A 24,228-nucleotide genomic window follows, 5' to 3' on the forward strand; every position below is an offset into this window, starting at 1 on the left:
GCGTTTTTTTAATGTTTTCGTCAGTAACAACCAATTTTGGGCCTCCACTGCGTTCACCGTTTTTGGTGCTCATTTTACCACTTACAAACTTAGCATACCAATCCTTGACGGTTCATTTTTCTAGGACAATATCCGGAAACTCGGTATCGAGCCAAGTTTTTGCTCCAATTGTATTTTTTTCTCTTCAAAGAGCAATATTTGAACAACATTAACAAATTATCCATTTTTTTCACAATAACAAAAGTAAGTTCACTCAAAATGCTATAATTCACAAACTAATGAACTGTCAAATTTAAAAATGCATCTTTTGAGTGTTAGCGCTAACTAAAAAACATATGGATTTAATTCTACTAGCGCCATCTATGTGCCAGGCCGGGGACTTTTCAATTGACCTCTTAAGTACATAGGTTTAAGTAACTGAAGAGACAAATTACCCTTATAGTACACAGTGGTTTCAGAACAGTCTCCCTTGGTTTACTGATTGAAACGCACGACCCTGTCTTACTTATCGGAATAATAAACTAGTATTTTTATCGAAAGACTTTTCATTTAAACAAATATGGCCTTTTTATTTCAACTTCTAACATAAAAGTACGACGAAGTATATTAGGGGTAATTATTCCATTCTCTTTTTACACAACCATTTGCCTTTTTAAATTTATTTATCATAAATTGATATATACAAAACAGAGATTCAGACAAATTTCTCTGTCCACTGGAGTCGGCCACATACGACAGAAATGATTAAGGCAGGTGAGAAAGCGTTACTTCAATATCTTCACGTGCTGCTAGCACACATTTGGAGATCGGAGAGAGTACCATTAGCATGAAAGAGAGTGATAATTATACCTATCTTGAAAAAGGTTACAGTAAACTGTATAAGAAATATAGAGGTATAACTCTCCTATCAATTGTCGGGGAGATGTTATGAAGATCTTACAATTGACGCATCAAAGGGTCATAAACCGAGAAAAACAGGCGGGTTTTAGACCTAATCGAGTTTACGTAGATAAGACTTTTGTACTACTGTAGCTAATGGAGGTATGGCAAGCGTGCGATTGTCGTTTTTGTGGATTTATTGGAATTCGCCAAGGAGATGTCTCTCCACTGGTGTTTAACATGGTGGTGGACCGATTTATGCGGAATATTTGAAAAACAGACATGGTGTTTAATATGATACTACAAACCCCTTGACCGATATGAAATTTTCTGATGTTTGTGCCATATTCGCTAATACGGATGTTGGCGCTTCTAGTCTTTTTCATGATATAGTTCGTACCGCAAAACCATATGGATTAAAGATCAATGAAGAACAGAGCAGGGTCGCGATAAGTGATGGATGCTATGGGATGATATATGATTGAGCATGCTATCGTAAATCTCAACGGAATCAAGTTGGACCAAGCGCTAGAGCTCAAATATTTGGTTGGTAATTCGATGCAATGAAGACATATTTCTCATATTTCTTTCCGAGGTTATATTAAAAATGAAATAATTCGTTTAAAGTACGATAATCAGAGTATAGTTGAGGAACAAATTCGGAGCCGCAGATTGCAATGGTCTTGACATGTCTGCCAAATGAAAAGTGAAGAAATTCATCACAGACGTCTATGGCGAGATCGGCCTTTTGGGTAGAAGACAGAGAGATCATCTTCGAGAAATGCATGAATAAAAATATCCTCATCTTATATATTATTAATAATATTTAGTATATATGACGAGAACTAGCCATAGAACGGTCAAAATTGCATTTTCGACATTACTTTTGTTGTTTTATATAAAGAACTCGGCTGCCGAAGACCATCAAACACTTTTATAAACTCATGATGACGCTTCTCCATCATATCCCAATTGTCAGTTTTGCTTTATATTACTTAAATGTGATGGTCTTGATGTAAATCACAAAGAGCGGTCAGGAGTAATAAAAGACAAGTATTACAGTACTTATCGTATGAAAACACAATTCAAACTGTTAAATAGAAAATGAAATTAACTATTTCCAAACGTCTACATGAGATGGGAATGATTCAAAAGGAGGGAAAATAGCGTCGCGGCATTGCTGACAGGCAAAGAAAAAAAATTTTTTTTATAATAAAAAATGCGACTATTCCAAGTATAAAACATCATGAGTTAGACTAGAAGCTATTTACATCTACACTAAAATGGAATATTCAAGGCCATAAAATCTTATTGTGTATACAGTTGAAACAACAAAGTGTAGTGTATTACACACTAGGTATATATATTAACACTATTACTAAATAGAAAAAAATCAGGAAACAAAAATTATGACAATTCCCCTTCTCTGAAATATTTTGAATAATCATGAGCCTCATATTCCTTTAATTAATATAAATCATTAACAATCTTTTTAAATATATATCAGAAGAGAAATGAATAGAAATCGAAAATCTAAGAATACCAAAGATGGAAATCATGGAAATCAACATTATTAGAGAAAATACTAAAACTAAGAGTAATAAGAAAATTAAATTTAAAAAAAGTACTATTGTTTACGCCGAGACTGGATGGTGTGAGTAAAACCGTCACTGGCTTTATCGTATCGAAGCTAGTTGCGATATTGCCATATTTGTACCAATAATCATTAAAAGTGATAGTTTTACTAACAGGATATGACACACGGTAATATTTTACTTATTTGTTAATATATTTAGATAGGATTTTGCACATGAAACCATTATATTTATTTATAGTAGAATTTTACACTAGGTTTTATTATCCTTTATATACTCATTTTATCAGATGTTACCTATTCAGTTATCACCAACAAATTTTATTTAATGTGAATTTTATTTCTACAATTGTTACTTTATGAAGCAACTAATAACATATATATACTTTATATATATATATATATATATATATATATATATATATATAAAATTGAATTAGTTGATACTAAATTTGTTGTTATGAAGTGTCTCGTGCACCTTAATAACTTTATAGAGACTAGTATGGAATCTAGAGGACAAAATAATACGAATACTATACAACATATATAGTAAATCTTGATGAATGTTGACAAAGCTGCTTCCGTATAAAAAATGCGACGCGCAGGTAGTGCTCAGTTTACATGCTAAGTCTTATGAGTTATATTTCAGAGCGCTTTTTTCTGCAACGGTCATTTGAATGATGTGAAGATGATGGTCTAACTTTTTCCCATACCATGGACCAACCACAGATACAAAGAAGTGAAGTTAGAGTTACTCAGCTACCCAAACGATAAAACAAGAATTTTAGCATCTTTGAACAATATCTAAACATAAATAAAGTATTCATGCAATATAGCAATACAAATTTGTGCTCATCGAGATCTGTAGGTTTTCTTTAGGTATTTTTCAGTTCCACAAGGGGTTATTTGTCTGATAGTACCTTTAAAAATCTAATGTTTAAAAGAGTCTTCTGATTAATAGGCTGGGATAGATATTAGTTTAATTTAATTACATAACCTGGCGTCTGTTTTTATTTTGTAATTTTTATTTTTTGTTTCAGATACATGAGCGATGGTATTTCGTATTTCAATTAAAGCAAAATATATATATTTCCCAGCTCTGACTTTGGTGTAGTAGATGTAGTTTTTAGTAATTCAGAGAATGGTCGAGAATGGAATAGTGTTTCAGAAAAGTTTCCTGGAGAAACCAGATGTTATACGTTATACGTTGACAGTTATTTATTCCTCCAAGGAATGTGTTCCAGGACATTATTTTAAGGAGCTGAAGGAAGGGGACACTTTTGTTCTAATATTTAAACGGTCTGCGAGTTATTTTTTCATGGTAGCTTTCTAAATGAAGAATCAAAAGACATAGTGCTTTGACCTACCTGAGTCACTGGTTTTGTTGTCAGCTATCATGAATTAACTACCAATGACAAACTTTAATAAGAGTGGAAAGTTTACAAAGTTCAAAGTTCGAAATCACCTGGAGGCGAAAGATAAGTCGTTTGATGGTGTCGTTTGTTATATTTTACGTGATCATGGAAATGTAGTGACCTTGTTCTAGTGTGCGAAGATTTGAATGTGTAACTGTCTATCTGAAACAAAATTTCATTTTCATAAGACAGACAGACTCTCATGATGTTGCTCATGAGGAAATTGGTAACCGATTTCTTTGTCATTGCTCAACTAATAATTTTACTAAGGGAATGTATTAAGGCTGAGAGAACTAAAATGTTATAGAATTATAGAATAAAATACATTAGTTGTTTAGTAATAGTTACTAAGATACTAGTTGTCCGTGCTAGACAGTGCAGTGAAGTAGAGAATTATAGCAGCTATAGGTTTAATCGGCCATAAATTATTATTAATTAGTCTTATTATAATAAACCATTTTCCAAAAATAAAATCAAACCCCTATGAGTCAGCACTCTTGAAGGATGATAGATTTATATAATTCTAAAACTTATATAATCTTATAACAAATTTACTATAGTTTGGTTCAGCAGTAAGCTATTTGATCAAGGAACAGCAAGACGTGAAAATGGTGCTGTTATTAATTATAAGTTCCTTTCATCGGGCCAAAAGGCGAGAAACTGAAAATATGATCTGAAACGTTTGTGCATACGTATATTAATAACAATTTTTTTTAATGGAACTGATGTAAATGCAATATTTTCCTGTGAACTACCTTGAATTAGAATAAATAAATCTAGAATAAATAATCTGTTTTCGTTTAATTTTCAAAATCTCACTATTTTCTGATCATACTATATTTTTTTCAGTATGCCTCTGAATATATAAATGTATACTAGTTACTTATAGTATTAGATATATTTTTTTATATAGCAAATAAAATATTTATATTTGTTCAATTGGTGGAGGTGTGAAAATGGTAAATATTTGTTTTATGAAATTATCAAAACTGACATATTTAACGGCATTTTTACTATTGTTAACGGATATTACATTATTATTGCTAACATTTAATAACCAAATGCTAAGCCTGGGAGCGTCTTTGACAACATTTTGTCAGCAGTTTTATTTATTTAAGATAACAATTTAAATATAATAATACGTTGACACTCTTTATAATCATTTTTGTAAATTACGCGAAAGTATAAGGTTTCGTCTAATGTTTGTTATTTAGGTTATTTGTCTGTGAATTTTGTGTTTTCACCTGAAAAATGAGTACAGAATTTCTTTTGAGTGTTATCCTAGTGTGTAGTGGTAGTGCAATATTATCAGGTAATTAGTATTTTTCAGTCTTGCTAAAATGTTGAGTCTAAATATTTGCCTTTTCATAGGTTGTTTTTTTGCTATTCTTAAATTAAAACTTATTGAAATATAGACTATTTCTTTGAAATTTCTATAACTATTGTAATTAATAAAATTAAAATTATATCACGGAAAATAGTATTTTTGTCGATGTTAAATTTTTACGTCGGCAAAGCTACACATTTCTTAAGTCCATCTAAGACAATTTTTAGTATCTTCATAATAATGAAAGTTTCCATTGTTATGAAACCAAACCATGATTAGATTGAGAGCGGATTCAATACTTTTCAATGAGTTGGCAGTATGTTGTTATATTTCGAGATGCAATTAATCTCAAATCATTAGCAGTTATCTTTTCGCTTTTCATTTTACGAAGAATCGATCTCTCCAAAAACGTCTTCTATCTTCAACATTAAACTTATTATTGTTAAAGAGCCTATGGATGTTCTCGAGTAGTGATCTAAAGTTTAAGTTTTTCTAAAAACATCAACTAAACAATTGTTATTATATATAATTTTTAAATTATTAGAAAAGGAATTTTGTCTTCATTTTCTTGCTGTCATATCGACATTGATATTTAACTCGAATTATTTGATACTGTTTAGTTAAACTCGATTAAGCATTTTAATATTATTTCATAATACACATCACACATCGTCACATAAATTAGAGAAAAATGATCGGAAATTATTTTTCATGTTATGAAATGGAAATTTTAAACGACTAATAAGTTGTTGATATTATTTTGAATTTAAAATTTATTTTTAGTATTTACTTAAGATTAAAATAATAAGCAAACCTCTCTGATAAGGTTTTTTATTTAATCTCTGGAGAATACTTACTAGCAACATGTATATAGAAGTACATTTATATCAAAAAGGCTTATCTATAATGGTGGATACGAACTATTTTTTATTATAAGTTTCAACTTTAATACTACGAATAAACGTTGATCGATTTTATTAATATTACTAAATAAATGACTTGAAATATTAATACATCACAAAAAAGTGATGTAATTTTTCTTTGTGGTGCCACAAGAGTCTTGTTTTTTGTTTTCTTTTTTGTTAAACTGTAAGATATTAACTGTAATCCACCATTTAGTAGTATATTTCATTTTACCCTAGTACTACTGATAAATCGTGATACTTTTTAATTTCCTTTTGTGAAAAAAATAATCTTGTGCTATTAATGTGATATTAAGGGATCATGGATTTAACTATCATCGTGCACAAATTATTTGAAACAATGTACTTTTATCTATATTTTTAAAAATACTAATCCTTAAAGTTTTACGATAAATAAACATATGCTGGTTCATAATACATGTCCAAACATAGCAAGATAACATTTTTTATAGAAAATTATAAGTGCTGATCAGCCCACTTTGCTTTACGTTATTAGAATTATAAGCCTGGATATTTAGAAATTTAATAATTAATTTCTCTTGTCAATATCTATTTTAATATTAACATTATATTATTAATCTTGTACTTTAAAATATAGGGCTTTTCAATAAGGTTACATCGATGTTGAAATAGATTTCATCCAAACTAAATCAAACCGTGTGTAAGTTATTAGTAAAATTCTTGTATGGAAAAATGGCAAAATTAGCTTTTAATATTTAATTATTCTACTAGACGGCCTTACAAGGAAAAGTCTAGTGTGCCTACGATATTGGTATCCAATTCATAACAGGTCAATTGAAAAGTTCCCGGCCTACCATAGTAAAACACATTTTTTTGGCAAAATTAGCTTTTTTTATTCAACATAATTCAAGGGTGATACACTCATAGTGACCTTCCAACTTTTCGATACCATTTTTGTACTACGATTTGTCCTTTGCTTCAAAATAGGCAAAATAGACGAAAATTTCTTCCCAGTGAGCATTTTTTTGAGATCTGAGAACAGGAAATAGTCTCTGGGGGCAGATCTGGAGAATTAGGTGGATGAGGAAACAATTCGAAGCCCCGTTCATGGATTTTCGCCATCGCTTTCACTGACTTGTGACACACTGCATTGTACTGGTAAAGCAGCACTTTCTTTTTCTTCAAATGCGGGCGTTTTTTGGCCATCTTGTCCTTCAAACGGCCCAATTACGCTATGTAATAGTCGCTGTTGATGGTCCTTCCTTTTTCAAGGTAGTCAATGAAAACTATTCCATGCGCATCCCAAAATACAGACGCCATAACCTTGCCAGCCGATTGTTGTGTTTTACCACGCTTTGGAGCGGGTTCATCGTGTGTAGTCCACTCGGATAACTGTTGATTGGACTTCGTAGTGAAATGATGGAGTCATGTTTCATCTTATGATCATCTTCAAACACTGCTCCGTATCATCAACTCGTCGTTGTTTTTCGTCAAAAGTGATGTACACGTTCAGATGATATTTTTAGAGTATTTGCTATTTCATTCAATTTCAATTTACTTTCGCTCAAAATCATTTTGTGGATTTTTTAAATGTTTTCGTCGGTAACAACCTCTTTTGGGCATCCATTGCCTCTTTTGGGCGTCACAAATTTTTGTGAATGCATTTAAACTTGATGAACTGCTTGTAGGTTGCTAACAAAGCTATTAATCCACAAAGTCGCTGTCTGCTAAACATAATCTTTGGGTCTAAATAAAGTTTTTAAATTTGAACGTGCGACTCAACTGTGTAATTTTGATTGCCATAAATCGGGAGTGTATAGCATTAGTGACATAATAATAAACAATAGAGGCAATGGATGCCAACAAATAAAATTGCGGCTACTGTGTACCAACATCAACTCGCTTATATTGTAAAATTCTATATATTAAATTAAAGAAAGAACACAAACATGAGCATTTTATCTAATAAGAATTCTATTGAAATATTAAAGATATTTTTCTCGCGTTATAAATATATCTCATTCGTAATAATTGTGACGATTTATTTTGATAGGTTTGAAAAAATCCTCTAGTCTTTAAAGTTTAATAAATTCTATGTAAATTTCATTATTTATTTGCTCTTAGATTATTTTTATATGAGTTACCTTTTATGCGATATGCTCTTAATTATACTTACATATGAGATATGCAATCAAAATAAGTAATCAGATGTTATTAAGTTTGAAACGTATTTTTCATCTGGTAGCCAATTAGTAATCAAATACCGATCAATCTAGATAATAAATATATTACTTTCATACAATTATATGTAATGTGATGTTTATTAGTTGATACTGTGCAAATGAAATACTGGTTGTTTGGATGCTCACATGATCATGTGTTTAAATTTGCGAATTGTCAGATGATTGAATAACGGATTAAGAGAGAGGCTGAACCATATACGATTTCTAATAAATGACGTTTCCAGTGTAAAATATTCAGGAATAGTTTTTATCATTTATTACGTCAGCGATAAAATATGTGATTTTAAAATCGAGTTTATTCATATAAATAAATAACACTATTCAATTATATGCGTGCCTATATATGATATGTGTGCCTTTTTATGATATGTGAGTTTTTTTAAATATTTATTTGGTAAAACCATAATTCTGTCAATGTAAACTTTATCATATTTTTGTGCGAAAAATTTAACCAAGTTATTTTCACAAGGTTCTCTTGATACCATTTTCACGGATGACGGAGCAAATGGTAGCCAGAGGATGCAAATCCCGGGCTATACGAATGCGAATGCATAAATAATTTCTAACCAATTCTTACTTCAGTCAAAGATACTTAAAAATATGTGGTATATACCTTTGGATTTTCCTTTTTATTAATGATTTTTTCAAATTATCATGTCAGAGTAATGGTGAACAATTCCTTTCCAGTTACACCAAATGTAGTGGGTGAAAGGTTATATATTCAAGTTAATGTATTAGTGGTTATTAAGTAATATTACGTTCCTCGGTACCGGCCTTGAGTTCACACATACTTGAACTTCTCCAACCTTACGATTCCTTCGATCTCCGACGATTACTTTTTTCGCACATTATTGTAACTCAGTTCATTATGTTTTTACATTGTCACTTAATTCTTTGACTAAGTAAATATTATTGAAATAATGAGTCGTTTCGCAACTAGAATATTCTATAGAATGTTACATTTTGAACGCGCTATACAATGACTTTATGGAATAAGTATTGACTTAGTCAGATAAAGCAGTATTGACACTAATTCATATACAAGAACAACTTATAACATTGCACGCAACAACAACGCGTCTTTTAATAAACTCTATTGATCAACGCAGCGTGATTCGAACTTGCACATCGGCAGGATAACCTCTAGTCTATCCAAAAGAGTAGTGAACTCACGTCATCTAAATTTATGACGCCAAAGCGTCCCAATGTTGGCGCATCAATTCTGACTTTTAGTTTATTTTGCCTTTGATGTATAACAAAATTCTGATGTAAAATATTGAAACAAATATAACGTTAACACATTTCAGTTTATGTTAACATTATAGTACTTCTAATGCATGTATTATCGAACAATTTAAACCACAGTTAATTATACAGTCAGAATAGTTTATATTAGAGTTGCCATGAGGTAGAGTTCTAGGCGCTGTTTGTATGTAGTGGTATCCCCTGGAGACCTAATCCACCTAATTAAAAATTGTATATCCAAATAATATATTTTATTTTTATTAGAGAGCATATTTACCTTTGTGCGTTTTTTAGTCACTGTATTCTCCCTAATGTATCTCCTACAACATCTACAAAACGGTTCTGAGTCACTGTTCAAGTCAATAACTAAACTGTTGATTTTCAATCGATCTAAAATTTGTTCACGATTCCACCGCTTGTCAATTTCTTCCTTTGTGTGTCCGATGAAGTTCATCCTAACCGAAGGTGTTACTGTAGGTAATTGCATATCCTTCTTGACCTGTATGTCTTGTTCTGACTTTGTGGCCATATTGTTCAGCCATCTAATCTACTGTGTATCTTTTTTCGAGCTTATTTAAAAAAAAAGTAAATGAAAAAAAATCTAATTAAACATTTCATATATATTTACCGAGCACTAATTTGAGATAGTTTACTTGAATAGTCTCTTAAATAGTCTCTTCAAAACTTAATTCATGTTTTGAAAGCCATGTTTTGCCATTTCATTACTTCTTTCATAGTCTTTGTTGATGCACTTATAGTGTATTGTTCATAACAATAACTAATGATTCCTCTGTTTTTCATCTGAAATAAATTATTAAAAATTAATATGACAACAAAACCTAATCAAATGTTATTGTAACTTTTACCTTTTTTCATCAACTTTTGTTGTCTTTATATTGTTTTTATTAGGGTCCCGTCAAGGGTGGCCTAATGTACCATTTTGAAAAATACAAATCTCGTCAAGATACACGAGTTCAAATCTTCCTTGATTTTATTGCATATTTAAAAAAAATTAATTTCTGGAAGTTCCATTAAGCCTCTTCGAGGTTTACTTTGCACCATTTAAATCCAATGTCCTCTAAGAATGTATCGTTACAGTCCCCTGAAATATTTATATTCAATTAGGTTTATATTGAAAGAAGTATTTGTGTATGCACTATTTTAAAACATTTCATAAACTTCATCTCGAATTGAGATAACATCAAGATGATCTTGATTCATTGCCCACCTGGTATGTGGACTGTTTCTCTATGGCGAACCTAACATTATTACTCAGTAACGTTTAGAGGAATTTTGTATATAATTGACAACCGGACGACACTTGTATCTTTCTTTACTAAAATAAAATAAAATGAAAATATTGTCTGTGTATTAAAACTAATTTACAAAGTGCAATAGGCAATACATCATACATATTGATGAGGTGAGTTCTATGCTATTTTGGGTGGACTATATGTACCTAGAAAACATTTATGCTGACAAAAAATTATTGTCTCATCGTAGTTTTTATGTCAAAAGCGTAAATTTGGATGTAACGTTTTTGGAGAAATGGCATTTCTCTCAATCGGATATAATAAATTATCAGATTTCAATGAAGCACACAAAGAATTAATACCAGCATTTAATACCATTCATGAAAATGAATATCATTGACATACCACACTATTTAATAACTTTTGATTAAAAATTATAATATATGTCAGATTTAGTAATCTTTTATAAAAAATGTAGCTACTTTTGTCACAGATTTCAATATCGATACTCAAATGGAAAATTAATGTCGCAAATTTTTTTTTTTGATGTTATCAACAAGTGAATTTCCTTACAAGTACATTGCCTATCCCACGAAGGACGCTACCAAGGGTTATTCGTGGTGGTAGAGGCAGGTCAATTGAAAAGGCCTCGACCTGACACATATATGGCTCTACTAGAATTAAATCCATATACTTTTTAATTAGCCCTTACCCTCAAAAGCTGCGTGTATAAATTTGACAGCTGTCGGATCATTAGTTTTTCAATTATACCATTTTGAGTGAAGCAACTTTTGTTATTGTGAAAAAAATGGATAAAAAGGAATTTCGCTTATTGATAAAATATTGCTTTTTGAAGGGAAACAATACAAAATAATAAAGCAAAAACTTCACTTGATGTCGAGTTTCATCCCTTAATCAAGGATTAAGGATAATCAAGGATTGGTATGCTAAGTTTAGACGTGGTGAAGTGAACACCGAAGACGGTGAACGCACTGGACGCCCAAAAGGGGTAGTTACCGACGAAAACATTTTAAAAATCCACAAAATGATTTTGAATGATCGTAAATTGAAACTGAATGAAATAGCAGACACTCTAAAGATATTAACTGAACGTGTACATCATATCATTCACAAATAATTTGGTATGAGAAGGCACTGTGCAAAGTGGGTGCCGTTTACTTTTGACCAAAAACAACGATGAGTTGATGATTCGGACCAGTGTTTGAAGATAATCAAGCATAATAAACTCGAGTTTTTGCATCGATATATGACAATGGATGAAACATGGCTTCATCATTTCATTCCGAAGTCCAATTAACAGTCATCCGAATGGACTGCACACGATGAACCCGCTCCAAAGCGTGGGAAAACGTAACAGTCGGCTGACAACCTTATTTTTATAACCTTATTTTTTCAGTTTAAACCTGGGCAACTCAGCAATATTTTGGATGTTTTTAAAAAATTCGATAGTTTCAATTTCTAAAAACTTATGATTAACTCACCGTTGACGCCAAAATTCATTAGGAAAAGGCGTGATTCAAGTAACTTTATAACGGTTGCCGATTGAACATTAAGCTTCAAAAATTATACGATATTATTTGAATTTGAATTGAATAAATTCAAAAAGATAATTTCTATTAAAATAACCTACCTATTGCACCAGTTCAGCTTTTTGTAAAATTAAAGTAGATTTTTATTATATTAAAATTAGTTTTCGTTTTCTAAACAATAATTTTTATAATAATTATTTACTATACATAATACTATATCATATAATTAAATAACCAATAAATAAAATAGGGGTTGCACATATTCCTTATATGTCGTTATACATATATTTAGACACCCAATGAAAGTTTATTCAGGTTAAATCCATTAATTTAGAACTCAAACGTTGGCATTTGCTCACCAACTGATACTGGGGTTTAGTATTAGTTTTAATGAATTATTATATTTAGAAGTTTAATTGATGAGATATAGGTAGGGGGATATAGTAAAAGGATAAGCTATATTTAGTTTTAATTAATTTATTATTTTAGTTTTATATAAATTATATACGAGAATATATATGTAGTTTTTGGAATTAACAAAGGAATTGTGTTATGAAACATATATGATTAAAACAAAAGCATTTAATTATCTATAAAACTAATTTAATTCAACAACTCGAAGATGGTACTTAATTTGCTTTTGATAAATTTCTGAATTGCATAAATTTTACCTAAGTTTCGTTGGTATATCCTGTATGGAATGGCTTCCCAAGTTTTGGTCTCTCCAAATTTAAATAGTCTTCGCTTTTGGTCGCTGCATACCTGAACTGCAAGCTTCTGCCTAAACTCCAATAGATTCTGTTCACAGCAATTTCATTCTGCCTTTTGTGACGTTACATCCTGAATTGTGATGATTGTACTAGAAATTATAGGGGTATTTTTTAACATCTGAATGTTTCCTAATTCGAGTAGTTTGTGGCCACAGGAGTACATTCAGTCATCTATGGTGACCTTATAGGTTGAACAGCGATCTTCCATTTAAGTATAGCAATGAAATGTTAGAGTTGCTTCGAAATAATTTCCAATCCAACCTTAACCTGTTTTGTTGATGATATAATTCGAGATAATTGAATGTGTTCGAAAGAGAACAGTCCAGCGACCTTCTCGGAATTCCCATGATTATGCCATTTATGGATGAAGTGGCAACTAATTGAATCGACTACACAAATAACACTGCTGGTTATACCAATTCATTTTTTTTTAATTTAAACCAATGTTACCTGCCATTTCAGCTAGATTGAGAGTTGTTGGATTTATACCGGACGTCTATACCGAAATCGACTGAAATTTTATAAGTATAAAAATTGGTTTTATTATAAAGCTGGCTAGCATACGATAAAATTCATATTAAAGATAGTAAAGATATTAGCCGGTAATATGAAAACTTATTTTAGTTATATTTGGGCATATATTTGTTGAACGAACTGATTAGCAATATTATAAGTTCTTATACTAGAACAACACGTATTATTATTACCAAAAGATCCATATGAATTTTTGTTAGTAATAACCATCAAGTAACACGTGTTAAGATTTTATATCATTTTATCACTTTATGTTTTATTTTTATCACTATATTTTTTTATCACTGTTATATCTCTATCGATTTCTTGTGAAACTTACCGTGGGGTAAATATTACATATTTTTGATGTGCAACTGTTTAAGCCAAACAATAGCTTGATAATCGTTATGAAAACTTTCAATCTGGAAAATCAGTAACAATGTAATGAAGTCTACAAAATAGGAATGGATCTCTGGAAATGAATGGCGTATTTGCTCATAGGGGTGAAATTAACTTGATGTATGTTATAATGAATCAAACACGAATCCACTACTATACACATGAATCAATAGACATGACTTAAATCAAGATTAAATGATCGGCAAAAATGAGTAGACGTCGTCATTTTTGAAAGCAGAAATAATACATGGCTGAATAGACTCTCTAATGTGCTATATTTGAAGGGATGACAAGAAATCTTATTTTGAAATAGAGGAAGCTAAGTTGAACGAACTGAAGTAAAATTAGTCTGTAAGTAGTGTGTATAAGTCATAATATCAAAGTATACATATAAATAAAGATATAAGTAATCTACATATATTTTCCTCATGCTAAAACGTCGATATGTACTAAGTAACCAACTTTAGTAACCAGTAGTTAGATAACCAGCCCAGATAAATAGGTGCATTATAGTTTATGTAAATTAATGTCCCAGCTTAATTCTAATGACTTTTCCTCAACTGACAACCTTCGTAACTTATAAAGTCTTTCTTGGCTAAGCTTTGAAAGACAAAACTAATTAAAAAATCTATCGTAATAGAGGTAGTCGGAAAGACCATGGCTGTGTTTTTTTTTATTTAAATATTTTTTATAGATTTTATATGTAACAAAAACAACAAAATACCATTACCGACCAAATTAAAATAAGTAAAATGATAGAAAGTGTAAAGATAACTATTACAAAAATCACTTATATTTTAGCTGGTGTTTACAACTCTGTTGAACATATGGGATTTAGTCATTTCCTTATATATAGATATTGTTATATAATTTAATCATTAACTAGTTGATCTAAATATAGATTAAAACAAATAGAGACCTGAATAAAGCCATATATTATTACTGATTTATATTAGCATTAAATGTTAAGATAGGTAAAGTTGACTTATTATTTACAAAAGCGTGGGTTATATTTAGAATTCAATTACTTATTTAATCTCGCACTTGCCTTACATAGTTAAATATTGATAAAGTGTTAATTAATAAAAGTCGTTTTTAAAGTTATATTTTTAATTGTACAGTCTGATACCCAGTCAAGTAGAATTTTATTGAAATAAAACTCTCATGATATGTTTATTTAGAAGTATTTTTAATGGGATACAGGGTGGATTTTTATTAAACTATTTAAAATTTGCAATGGTATATACATATATTATTAATTACATAATATAATATTATAAGCTTATAAATTAGTCTTAAAATATTTTTTTCATTAGAAGCTTTATTGTGAAAGTGATTGGAAATTGTTTCTAGTGTTACTCCCTACTTTGTAGATTCTCTGTAAATTCTTCTCGCATTGTATATGGATCATCATCGAGTAATGCTTTTAAATTCGCGTCTTCAATTTTTTTGGCTAGTCAGAGAGCTCTTTATTTTCGATGTCAAAATTACCTGTTCTAAAACGTTGAAACCAGTATTCACATGTTGAAATCGATGGAGCCTGGCTGCCATAAGCTTCACATAGTGTTTGATGACTTTCAGCTGCCTTTTTCTTCCAACTGAAAAAGTAAAACTTCCCACAAATGCGATTCAACTTCGGCAAAATGACACATATTGAATAGTGAAGCCTGTAAGTGAGGTTTCAACATGAAGTTGGTTTCAAATGTACCCGATGCGATTTAATATACTGTAACAGCATGTGTTGTAAATGCTTTAAAATTTACTTCTGAGGGTTTTTCTTTTTTTAATGAAAAATGGTAATAAAATTATTGTCCTTCGAAAAAACATTATTGTTTAACGGAAAAATGTGTTATTTACCCCATCATTTGTAACTCGATACAAATTAATTCCACTCGCTAATAGTAAACAAGGATGGAGGGTTAGTGCATAATAAATGATGATATGGTGCATGAATTACATAATATTTTTATATAATATTGCTACTATAATTCATCAAGGTGGCAATATTATGATAAAAAATGCTTACAAACTACTTTTTTTTAATAAAATAAGACCATTCCCTATGTTTTAGAAAATAATATTTTTAAGGCACCTGATCTCAATTTTACCTGAGCCATCCACCAAAAAAAAAAGAAAAAGAAAAGTCGCCTACAAAGACAAATAATACATCCATTATAATCCAACTTATTCTGTCTGGGGCTCTTTTATTACAATCGGTGAATAAACAAAACTTTGTATTCCTACTTTCTATCACGCAGATTAAGGAATTTATTAATTTAGAATCTCTTTTGTTTTTAATGTTGGTCTAGTGTAGGTTTTCAAATGCTGTATTTTCTGTTCTGCTAATATTGCTAACGATCATTAATTTCTATTTGTGTATTTGTATATTAGTGTACTTGAAAATAAGAACAAAACTTGACAAGATAAATAAGATAAAAAAAAATGTTTACTTGAATTATTTGATAAATGCTAAAACTACATTAATATATACATTTAACTGATTGTGATAAAAACATTTATATTCCTAATAGAAAAGTTAATGAAATGAGATTTTAGTAATGTTTACTAGTATGCAATGTATTTTGTGAGTATTATTATAGCCAATAGTCTTAACAATTATTGTCTTTAATAACTAAATAAAATTATTTTATCTACACTGCAAACACATTGTATTCTTTATAAGGTTGTTTTAAGCCAGAAGCCATAATGACCTGCTGCCCTAATGACATATATTTTTCATGCGTTTTGAAATTCCGCAATACACAAGATAATATTATTCTTTGTTTTTAATGACAAAATTAGTTTGAATGAAATAGTTTGATTACACGATGACTAATAACAATACAGTAACAAATTACATGTTCAGTCACTACTACGTATGATTTCGCGGTTTATATTTACTTATCAAAAATATTTATATAACTTATTTACATATATGTTACGTAATACGATCTGCTATGTTACTGGTTATTCCAGGAAATCTATATGACTCGTTTTGAGGACGATGATATTAATGTAGTAAGCCTGCAGTCCCGTTTGTACTGCTAATTCACTAACAAATTTTCGCTACCTTCATTAATTTCACTGGTAATAAAAATAAATATAAATCGTTGACATAAAAACTAATTTAACTAATTCGAAGTAGGATTCTGTCCATATACAAATCAAAATATGAATCCGTAGGATATTCTTCTATTATGTAACTTCTCGGAATTTTTGCAATATAACTTAATAAGCAAGAAAACATTAATTCTGGATTGTAAGGTCACTAAGGATGAACTGAAGTTGCTCAAGGTAACACTAAATGTGAACTATTAGAATTTTTAAACATAGGAAGGCTTTGAAAATGACAACCGACAACAATGAATCAATAATAACAGAATTTTTTAAGAATAAGACTACGAGCAAACCTTCATCTTCTTCAGTTATGAGGTGTGTTATGAGATATGTGTGAAATATGACCAAGCTTTTATTTTTATAAGATTAACACTGAATCAACGTTTTATGTATAACACGTCTGATCTAAAACATCATCATTTTTCATTTCTCTATTCCTATATATCAACACTCATACTTATAACAGGTCAATTGAAAAGTCCCCGGCCTACCATAGTAAAGCATATCTACAAATTTGGTAAAATTAGTTTTTTTATTCAACATAATACCCTTCAAGGGTAATACACTGATTATAGCGACCCTCCAACTTTTCGATGCCATTTTTGTAGTACTATATGTTCTTTGCTTCAAAATAGGCCTCACTTTCGGCGAACACCTCATCATCCGACGAAAATGTCTTCTCAGCGAGCATTCTTTTCAGATCTAGAAGAGGAAATATTCGCTGGGGCCTAATTCATGGATTTTGCCATCGTTATCACTGACATTGTCTTGGTGAAGCAGCATTTTCTTTTTCTTCAAATGCGGTCGTTTTTCGGCGATTTCGTCCTTCAAACGGTCTAATAACGCTAAGTAATAGTCGCTGTTGATGATCCTTTTTTTTCAATGTAGTCAATGAAAATTATTCCATGCGCATCCGAAAATACAGACACCCTAACATTGCCAGCCAAATGTTGCCTTTTCCCACGCTTTGGTTCATCGTGTGCAGCCCACTCGGATGACTGTCGATTGGACTTTGGAGTGAAATGATGGAGCCACGTTCCATCCATTGCCATATATCGATGCAAAAACTCAGTTTTATTATGCTTGATCATATTCAAGCACTGCACCGAATCATCAACTCGTCGTTGTTTTTGGTCAAAAGTGAGTTCGCGCGGCACCCACCTTGCACAGAGCTTTCTCATACCCAAATATTCGTGAGTGATATGATATACACGTTCTGTTGATATCTAGAGTGTCTGCTACTTCATTCAATTTCAACTTACGGTCTTTCAAAATCATTTTGGATATTTTTAATGTTTTCGTCGGTAACAACCTCTTTTGGGCGTCCAATGCGTTCACTGTCTTCGGTGCTCATTTCACCACGTCTAAACTTAGCATACCAATCCTTGATGGTTGATTTTCTTGTGGCAGTGTCCGGAAACTTGGCATCAAGCCAAGTTTTTGCTTCAACTGTATTTTTCCCTTCAAAAAGCAATATTTTATCAACACGCGGAATTCCTTTTAATCCATTTTCTTCACAATAACAAAAGTTGCTTCACTCAAAATACTATAATTCATAAATTAAGGATCCATAGCTGTCAAATTTATACACGCATTTTTTAAGGGTTAGGATTAACTAAAACCATGGATTTAATTCGAGTAGCGCCATCTATGTGTTAGGCCGGGGACTTTTCAGTTGACCTGTTATATTCAAAAATTGTCTACATCTATTTATATTGCGAGGTATTGCTTATAAATAATACGTTGCATTATAATTTCGTTAAAATATATTACTTCGTAAAAATAGAGTCCATCCAGCCCATATAAAGTATTTTAAAATAAGTTATAATTAGAGAGAGCCATACGGAGAGTGGAAGCTTTTTCTCTTTTGAAGCTATTAATCGCCAGTAATTTATAAACATATTGATTTTCATGGATTTTTCGATATGATGATAGTATAAAATAGTGTTTCATATCTGCTTATACAACCATCCGTTTCAAATGTTAGGGCTAAATACATTAATTGCAATTGATATAGATATACCATGATGGTAAAATTGCTGAAATTCGTAATTTGTAAAAACCTAAATGGAAACGCTTTACTATCAGCCATCATGTATAGCAATATTGAAAATGGGAAATATATAGTTGATACTGATTGGAAAACAACAGTATTTACATTTGTTCATATTAAAGTATTGATTAATTCTTTAATATTCGAACCTAGTTAGTTAAATTCTTAGGCTCTCCAGTGTCTAATCTAGCTCATATAATTCTTGATTGATCCATAACATTAATAAACGATATTCACCTTCTTACCATAAGTGTTCAAATTGTATGTTAATTCATTCAGTTAAGAGTTTAAAATTTAGCTTTCTTTCAAAATAATTGATATAGTTTAACTTCGTGCGTCGTTTAAAAATGGTTTCTTGGTGAGTAATATATTGTGGAATTCTGAAAATCGACTTATAAATTCTGCATCATGGAAATCAACTACTTTTTAATGATATGTCGAATTTAAACCCGTTGTTATAAATACAAAAATATTAGAAGATTCTATCAATTTATTCTGTCGAAAATTTGATCATGTGTAAATAATTTAAGAGATGTATCTTTTTTTACACAGTTATACAATATTTACTATAACATACTGATACGCGTAAAATATATGATGCATATATCTACTAGCATCATCTGCTGAGTGGTTAGGCGGTAAAAAACGTTCAAATTGACCAAAAACAAATGATTTTTATAAAACTTTTTATACTCCCCCTAAGAGTTAGCTTAATTGGAATCTTATTGAGTGATGTGTTACGTATTATACCTAAAAAGTTTTATTTATTTGTCTTAATTATTTTATTTATCTATATTATGCCGTGTATCAATATTTATTATAAAATAATATCGATTTTGCTCTGAAAAACAAAAACAAAAAAACCGTGATTTGAAAAATATCTTGGTGTTAATTAACTAGTTATTATATAAAAATATCGATACATGGTCATCAAAAAATAGCGATATGTAGAAAAGAAAATGCAAGTAGTCCAGGCTTTAAAGAAAAATTATTTCTGGCTTGGTTGGCGCATTGGTTCAGGCAACAAGAAATTATGTTTGTGTTTGTTTATAATTGTAACTGTTCAGAAGGCACGAGTGCAATATCTGACAAGGAAAGTCTTTTTCAGTTATGCTGATAAAATATTGTGTAAACAAGCAAGACCGTAGATTGATGCCCTTTTTGTAACAGGAATGTGTATAAGAATAGATGCAAAATATTGATGGAACATTTTCATAAATAAATTCATTTTTATAATTATTTTTGTTATATTTATAACACTCTGAACTTTAAACTGTTCCAGTGAACACACTTTATCGTTAAAACGAACAAACAAAAATGCTATATTGTTTTTGTAATTACTAGATTACTTATAACTTCTCAAAAGCAAAACTCATGCAATATTAATTAAGCATGTATTATTAATTATTTTTTATTAAGTTTCAGCGAACGTAACAAGATGTTACCATTGTAATAGTGTTTATTGCGGGGATCCGTATGATGTTGTATTAGCCACAAGCATTAATTGTGTGGACGTGTACCTAAATGCTAGAACATATTTTGGAAAATCAGCTCCATTAAAAAAACTTAACGGTAATTGATAATGTAGAAATACTATAGAAGTATAGATAATAATGAGTATGTTTGAATTTCAGATTCCCAGGTTGGGGTGGACAATTCTAAAGATATTGAAACAATTGAAACTAACAACGTTGATGATATTATCCGACAAAGATCTCATGCTGAATTTTTCGATATACAACGAAAAATATGGCAGTTTTTTAATAAAGGTGAAATAGACGAAAACACACAATATGCTTGCGTTAAGGCAAATTATAGAGGTAAGTATAATAATGATACGAATTTTAATTAATATGCTCTATTGAGAGGGACTATCTTTAAAGAAAATTTGTCAAAACTTTGCTAATGGCTTGAATTGCGTGAATCTTCTAAATAATGAAGAAAAAACTTGTGTGCTGACTGCACTTACTTTTTAATATTTTCCAATCTGAGCGGAGTTGTAAAAGGTTTAACTTTTTTACTTTCGATTATATATTGTTTATTGACTGCTTAGAAATGATAATAACATTAACTAATAATGTTAATAACTAGCTAATATAATAATGCGTATTAAGTTCTTGCGTGTCATTGCTGATCATTTGATACAACATACATTAAATAAAAATATTTTTCATTATGTTCTACAACAACTTTCTTTCAAACGAACCATGTTAGATTGATCAATCATAACTTCGAGACTGTGTACCAACCAAGCTAGGTTGCATCGATCTGAAAAAGTGGTAATCAGAAGAAACTATGTCTATTTAATTCGCCGAGTGTGGTTGAAATTCTCATTCGAACGGTAAGAGTGTATCCATCAAAGCTTTTGCAATGTATTGCCGATAATTTTCATGCAAGATAATGATTTTTCGTCTGTTACTCGCTGTTGCTAGTCTTTTTTGCAACATGTCCCTCAATTTGTTCAAATAACGTTGGTAGACATCCGCAGAAACATTATCATTGGGTATTAGAGCTCCTAATACACTACACCTTGCTGATCTCATATATGAACATATCGAAATGGCATTTTCAACCAATTCGTATGGTAAACAATTCTCCTTGTTTTGAAGTTTCTCCATCGCATGCAAACGTCTGGAAACAGTTGATTCATTAGTACTGCCTGAACATTCTTTCAGAATTTGTTGAAAGTTTCCATGCAATAAATCTTGCAATTCATTGTCTTGGAATATTTTTGAACCTCTACATGGATCTTTATTATTGACATCAAAATCACCACTTTTAAATCGTTAAAACCAAAACAATTAGGAGGTGGCAGTGCGGCATCAGCATAAGTTTCTAAAAATATTTGATGATCTTTGGAAGCAGATTTCTTCAAACCAAAAAACAAAAATAATGCATGTTGAGAATTCAATATTGGGTGTTCTATTGTAATTTATAACAATAGAACATATAAATAATCCAATAACTTAATGGAAAACTATTATTATATATAAAGAAAGGTAAAAATTATCTAATTTAACACTACAATGAATGTAATTGGGAAAACATAAAAAATAAATTTGTTCAGCTATATCTCTAGGCGTTTCACAAGGGTTTCGAATGCAACATATATGTATACGTTATATAGGAATACGAAGTTGGTAAACAAATTATCCACCTAGATAAGCTAGATCATCTAATGCTACATGTCTAACCACCATTTCAGAATATGTTACGGCGACATATATTCAGATTGGCGGGCATACTACAAGGTAGTATTCTTGAACCAATATTGTATTTACTTTATATCAGTACTTGCTATAAGTAACAACATTGAGAAAATTATAAATATATTACAGAAAGCTGCTAACATTATTGAGTGCGTTCAGAAATGGCGAATAAAATTAAAGGCTACAAAGTCTACACGAGATTGATGGATTCCAAAAAATATAAATCGTAACATTAAAAATACATTATCTAGTGGTAATTGGTTTTCGACTAATTTTGTATGCGAGCATATCAAAATGCTAGGATGTTTGGCGCCAAGTTGAAATGGAAGGAACATGTTAAGGAGAAACGAGCAATATGTTGTATGTGGCTCAAACAAATGTGGTGGTTGCTTGGAACCTGAATAATCACTCCGCAACAAATTTTGTGCTGGCAAGTATGAGGTTATATAAAGAAAGCTGATATCAATATGATTCAGGCTTAACAAAACAAAATTATTCGCAACGTTATAAGCCTTTCTAGTATATTAAGGATATCTACAAAGACCTAAGGGTATTAATGGTGAGCAAAGAAATATAACGGTTTGTAAAAAAAGCACCAAGTCAGATTACGAGAACATAACGTTTTTGTTAAAGTTTTACAACTGTTCGACACTAGCGACATCTATCTAGTATTTGAAGAGAGAAAAATCCACGCGTAGTTACAAAACAAATATGAAAAATTTATTTATATAATATAACAATATAAAAAGAAGTTTGGCTTGTTTTATCACGTTTTATTTATTTCCTAAGAAGAGGCTCTTTGTCTGATAATACATTTAAAAATCTGGTTTTGAATGTGTCTGGTGTGAATTCTTCATGACTGATTAATAGGAGATGGATGAATTAGTTGTTTCCTATTTGCATAATCTACTACCGGACTGTGTTTTGTGTTTTAAATAAAAATTGTTAAAATGCCGTATATTGTATTTTATATTATGAATGTAAGGCTTAAACATATTTTGTATCTTGGTTTTAAAATACATGAAAGATGTGTGTAAAATAAAACATTTGTGTAGGCTCAGATTTGGTTGTAGTTAATATCTAGTTGCAATGTGAGTGCTATATGATTTTTAAATAGAAAAGAGGAAAGAAGAATGAACTAATAGATATCGCTGACATTTCCATACTTAATTTACGTTTTGTAAATTTCAATATACATTTTGAAAGTTTGAAAGGATTGAAAACAGTTTTTAGATTTTCTACGAACTTTTTTTATTTACAATCTTATTTCTAAATGTAGATATAGTTATAAAAATAAAAAATAGCAAGAGATAATTGAATCTACTATACTCATGTTATTTAATTTTAGGCGAAAGTGGTGATTTGAAAACCTACAGAGGGTGCGTACCAAGAAGCACCAAGACTATAACGACTCCCTGCCATTTCGTCAGTCAGAAAGTGATTGGGAGCTCGGGGAGTTCCGTGTACGGGTGTTACGCGTGCAATAATGATTTATGTAATTCGGGTATTACGTTCAGAGGCTCCCTGCTCGTTTTATTGGCAGGGGTGGCACTGAAAGTAGTTTTCTAATGACGTAAAATTTATTTGTAGCTCTATTTAATAGCCGTTTTCACGGAAACTGCTGCCGTCGTCCTCTATTTAAAATTACGACTGTCATTTCGAATTTGGGTTTATAGTATTGTTGTTTTTTTATCGTATCTATGCCATAAAATAATTTAATTTATTTTAATAGTTTATTATGTATCCATTTTTTTTTATAAATATGTTTATAACAATT

General features: G+C 30.6%; 1 protein-coding gene across 1 annotated transcript; it reads left to right on the forward strand.

The window, feature by feature from the left end:
- The first annotated feature begins 5,041 nt into the window (after positions 1–5,041).
- LOC143193096 (uncharacterized) lies at positions 5,042–24,228 on the forward strand. The gene is made up of 4 exons (XM_076399059.1): positions 5,042–5,200; positions 20,662–20,814; positions 20,877–21,062; positions 23,800–24,228. Exons 1-4 carry the CDS (start codon positions 5,140–5,142, stop codon positions 24,018–24,020), a joined length of 621 nt encoding a protein of 206 aa, XP_076255174.1. The 5' UTR covers positions 5,042–5,139; the 3' UTR covers positions 24,021–24,228.

Source organism: Rhynchophorus ferrugineus, unplaced genomic scaffold, assembly GCF_030347505.1.
Source record: "Rhynchophorus ferrugineus isolate W39M unplaced genomic scaffold, kcgeb_rfMv2 rfM3, whole genome shotgun sequence".
In the NCBI taxonomy this organism is placed as follows: Eukaryota; Metazoa; Arthropoda; class Insecta; order Coleoptera; family Curculionidae; genus Rhynchophorus; species Rhynchophorus ferrugineus.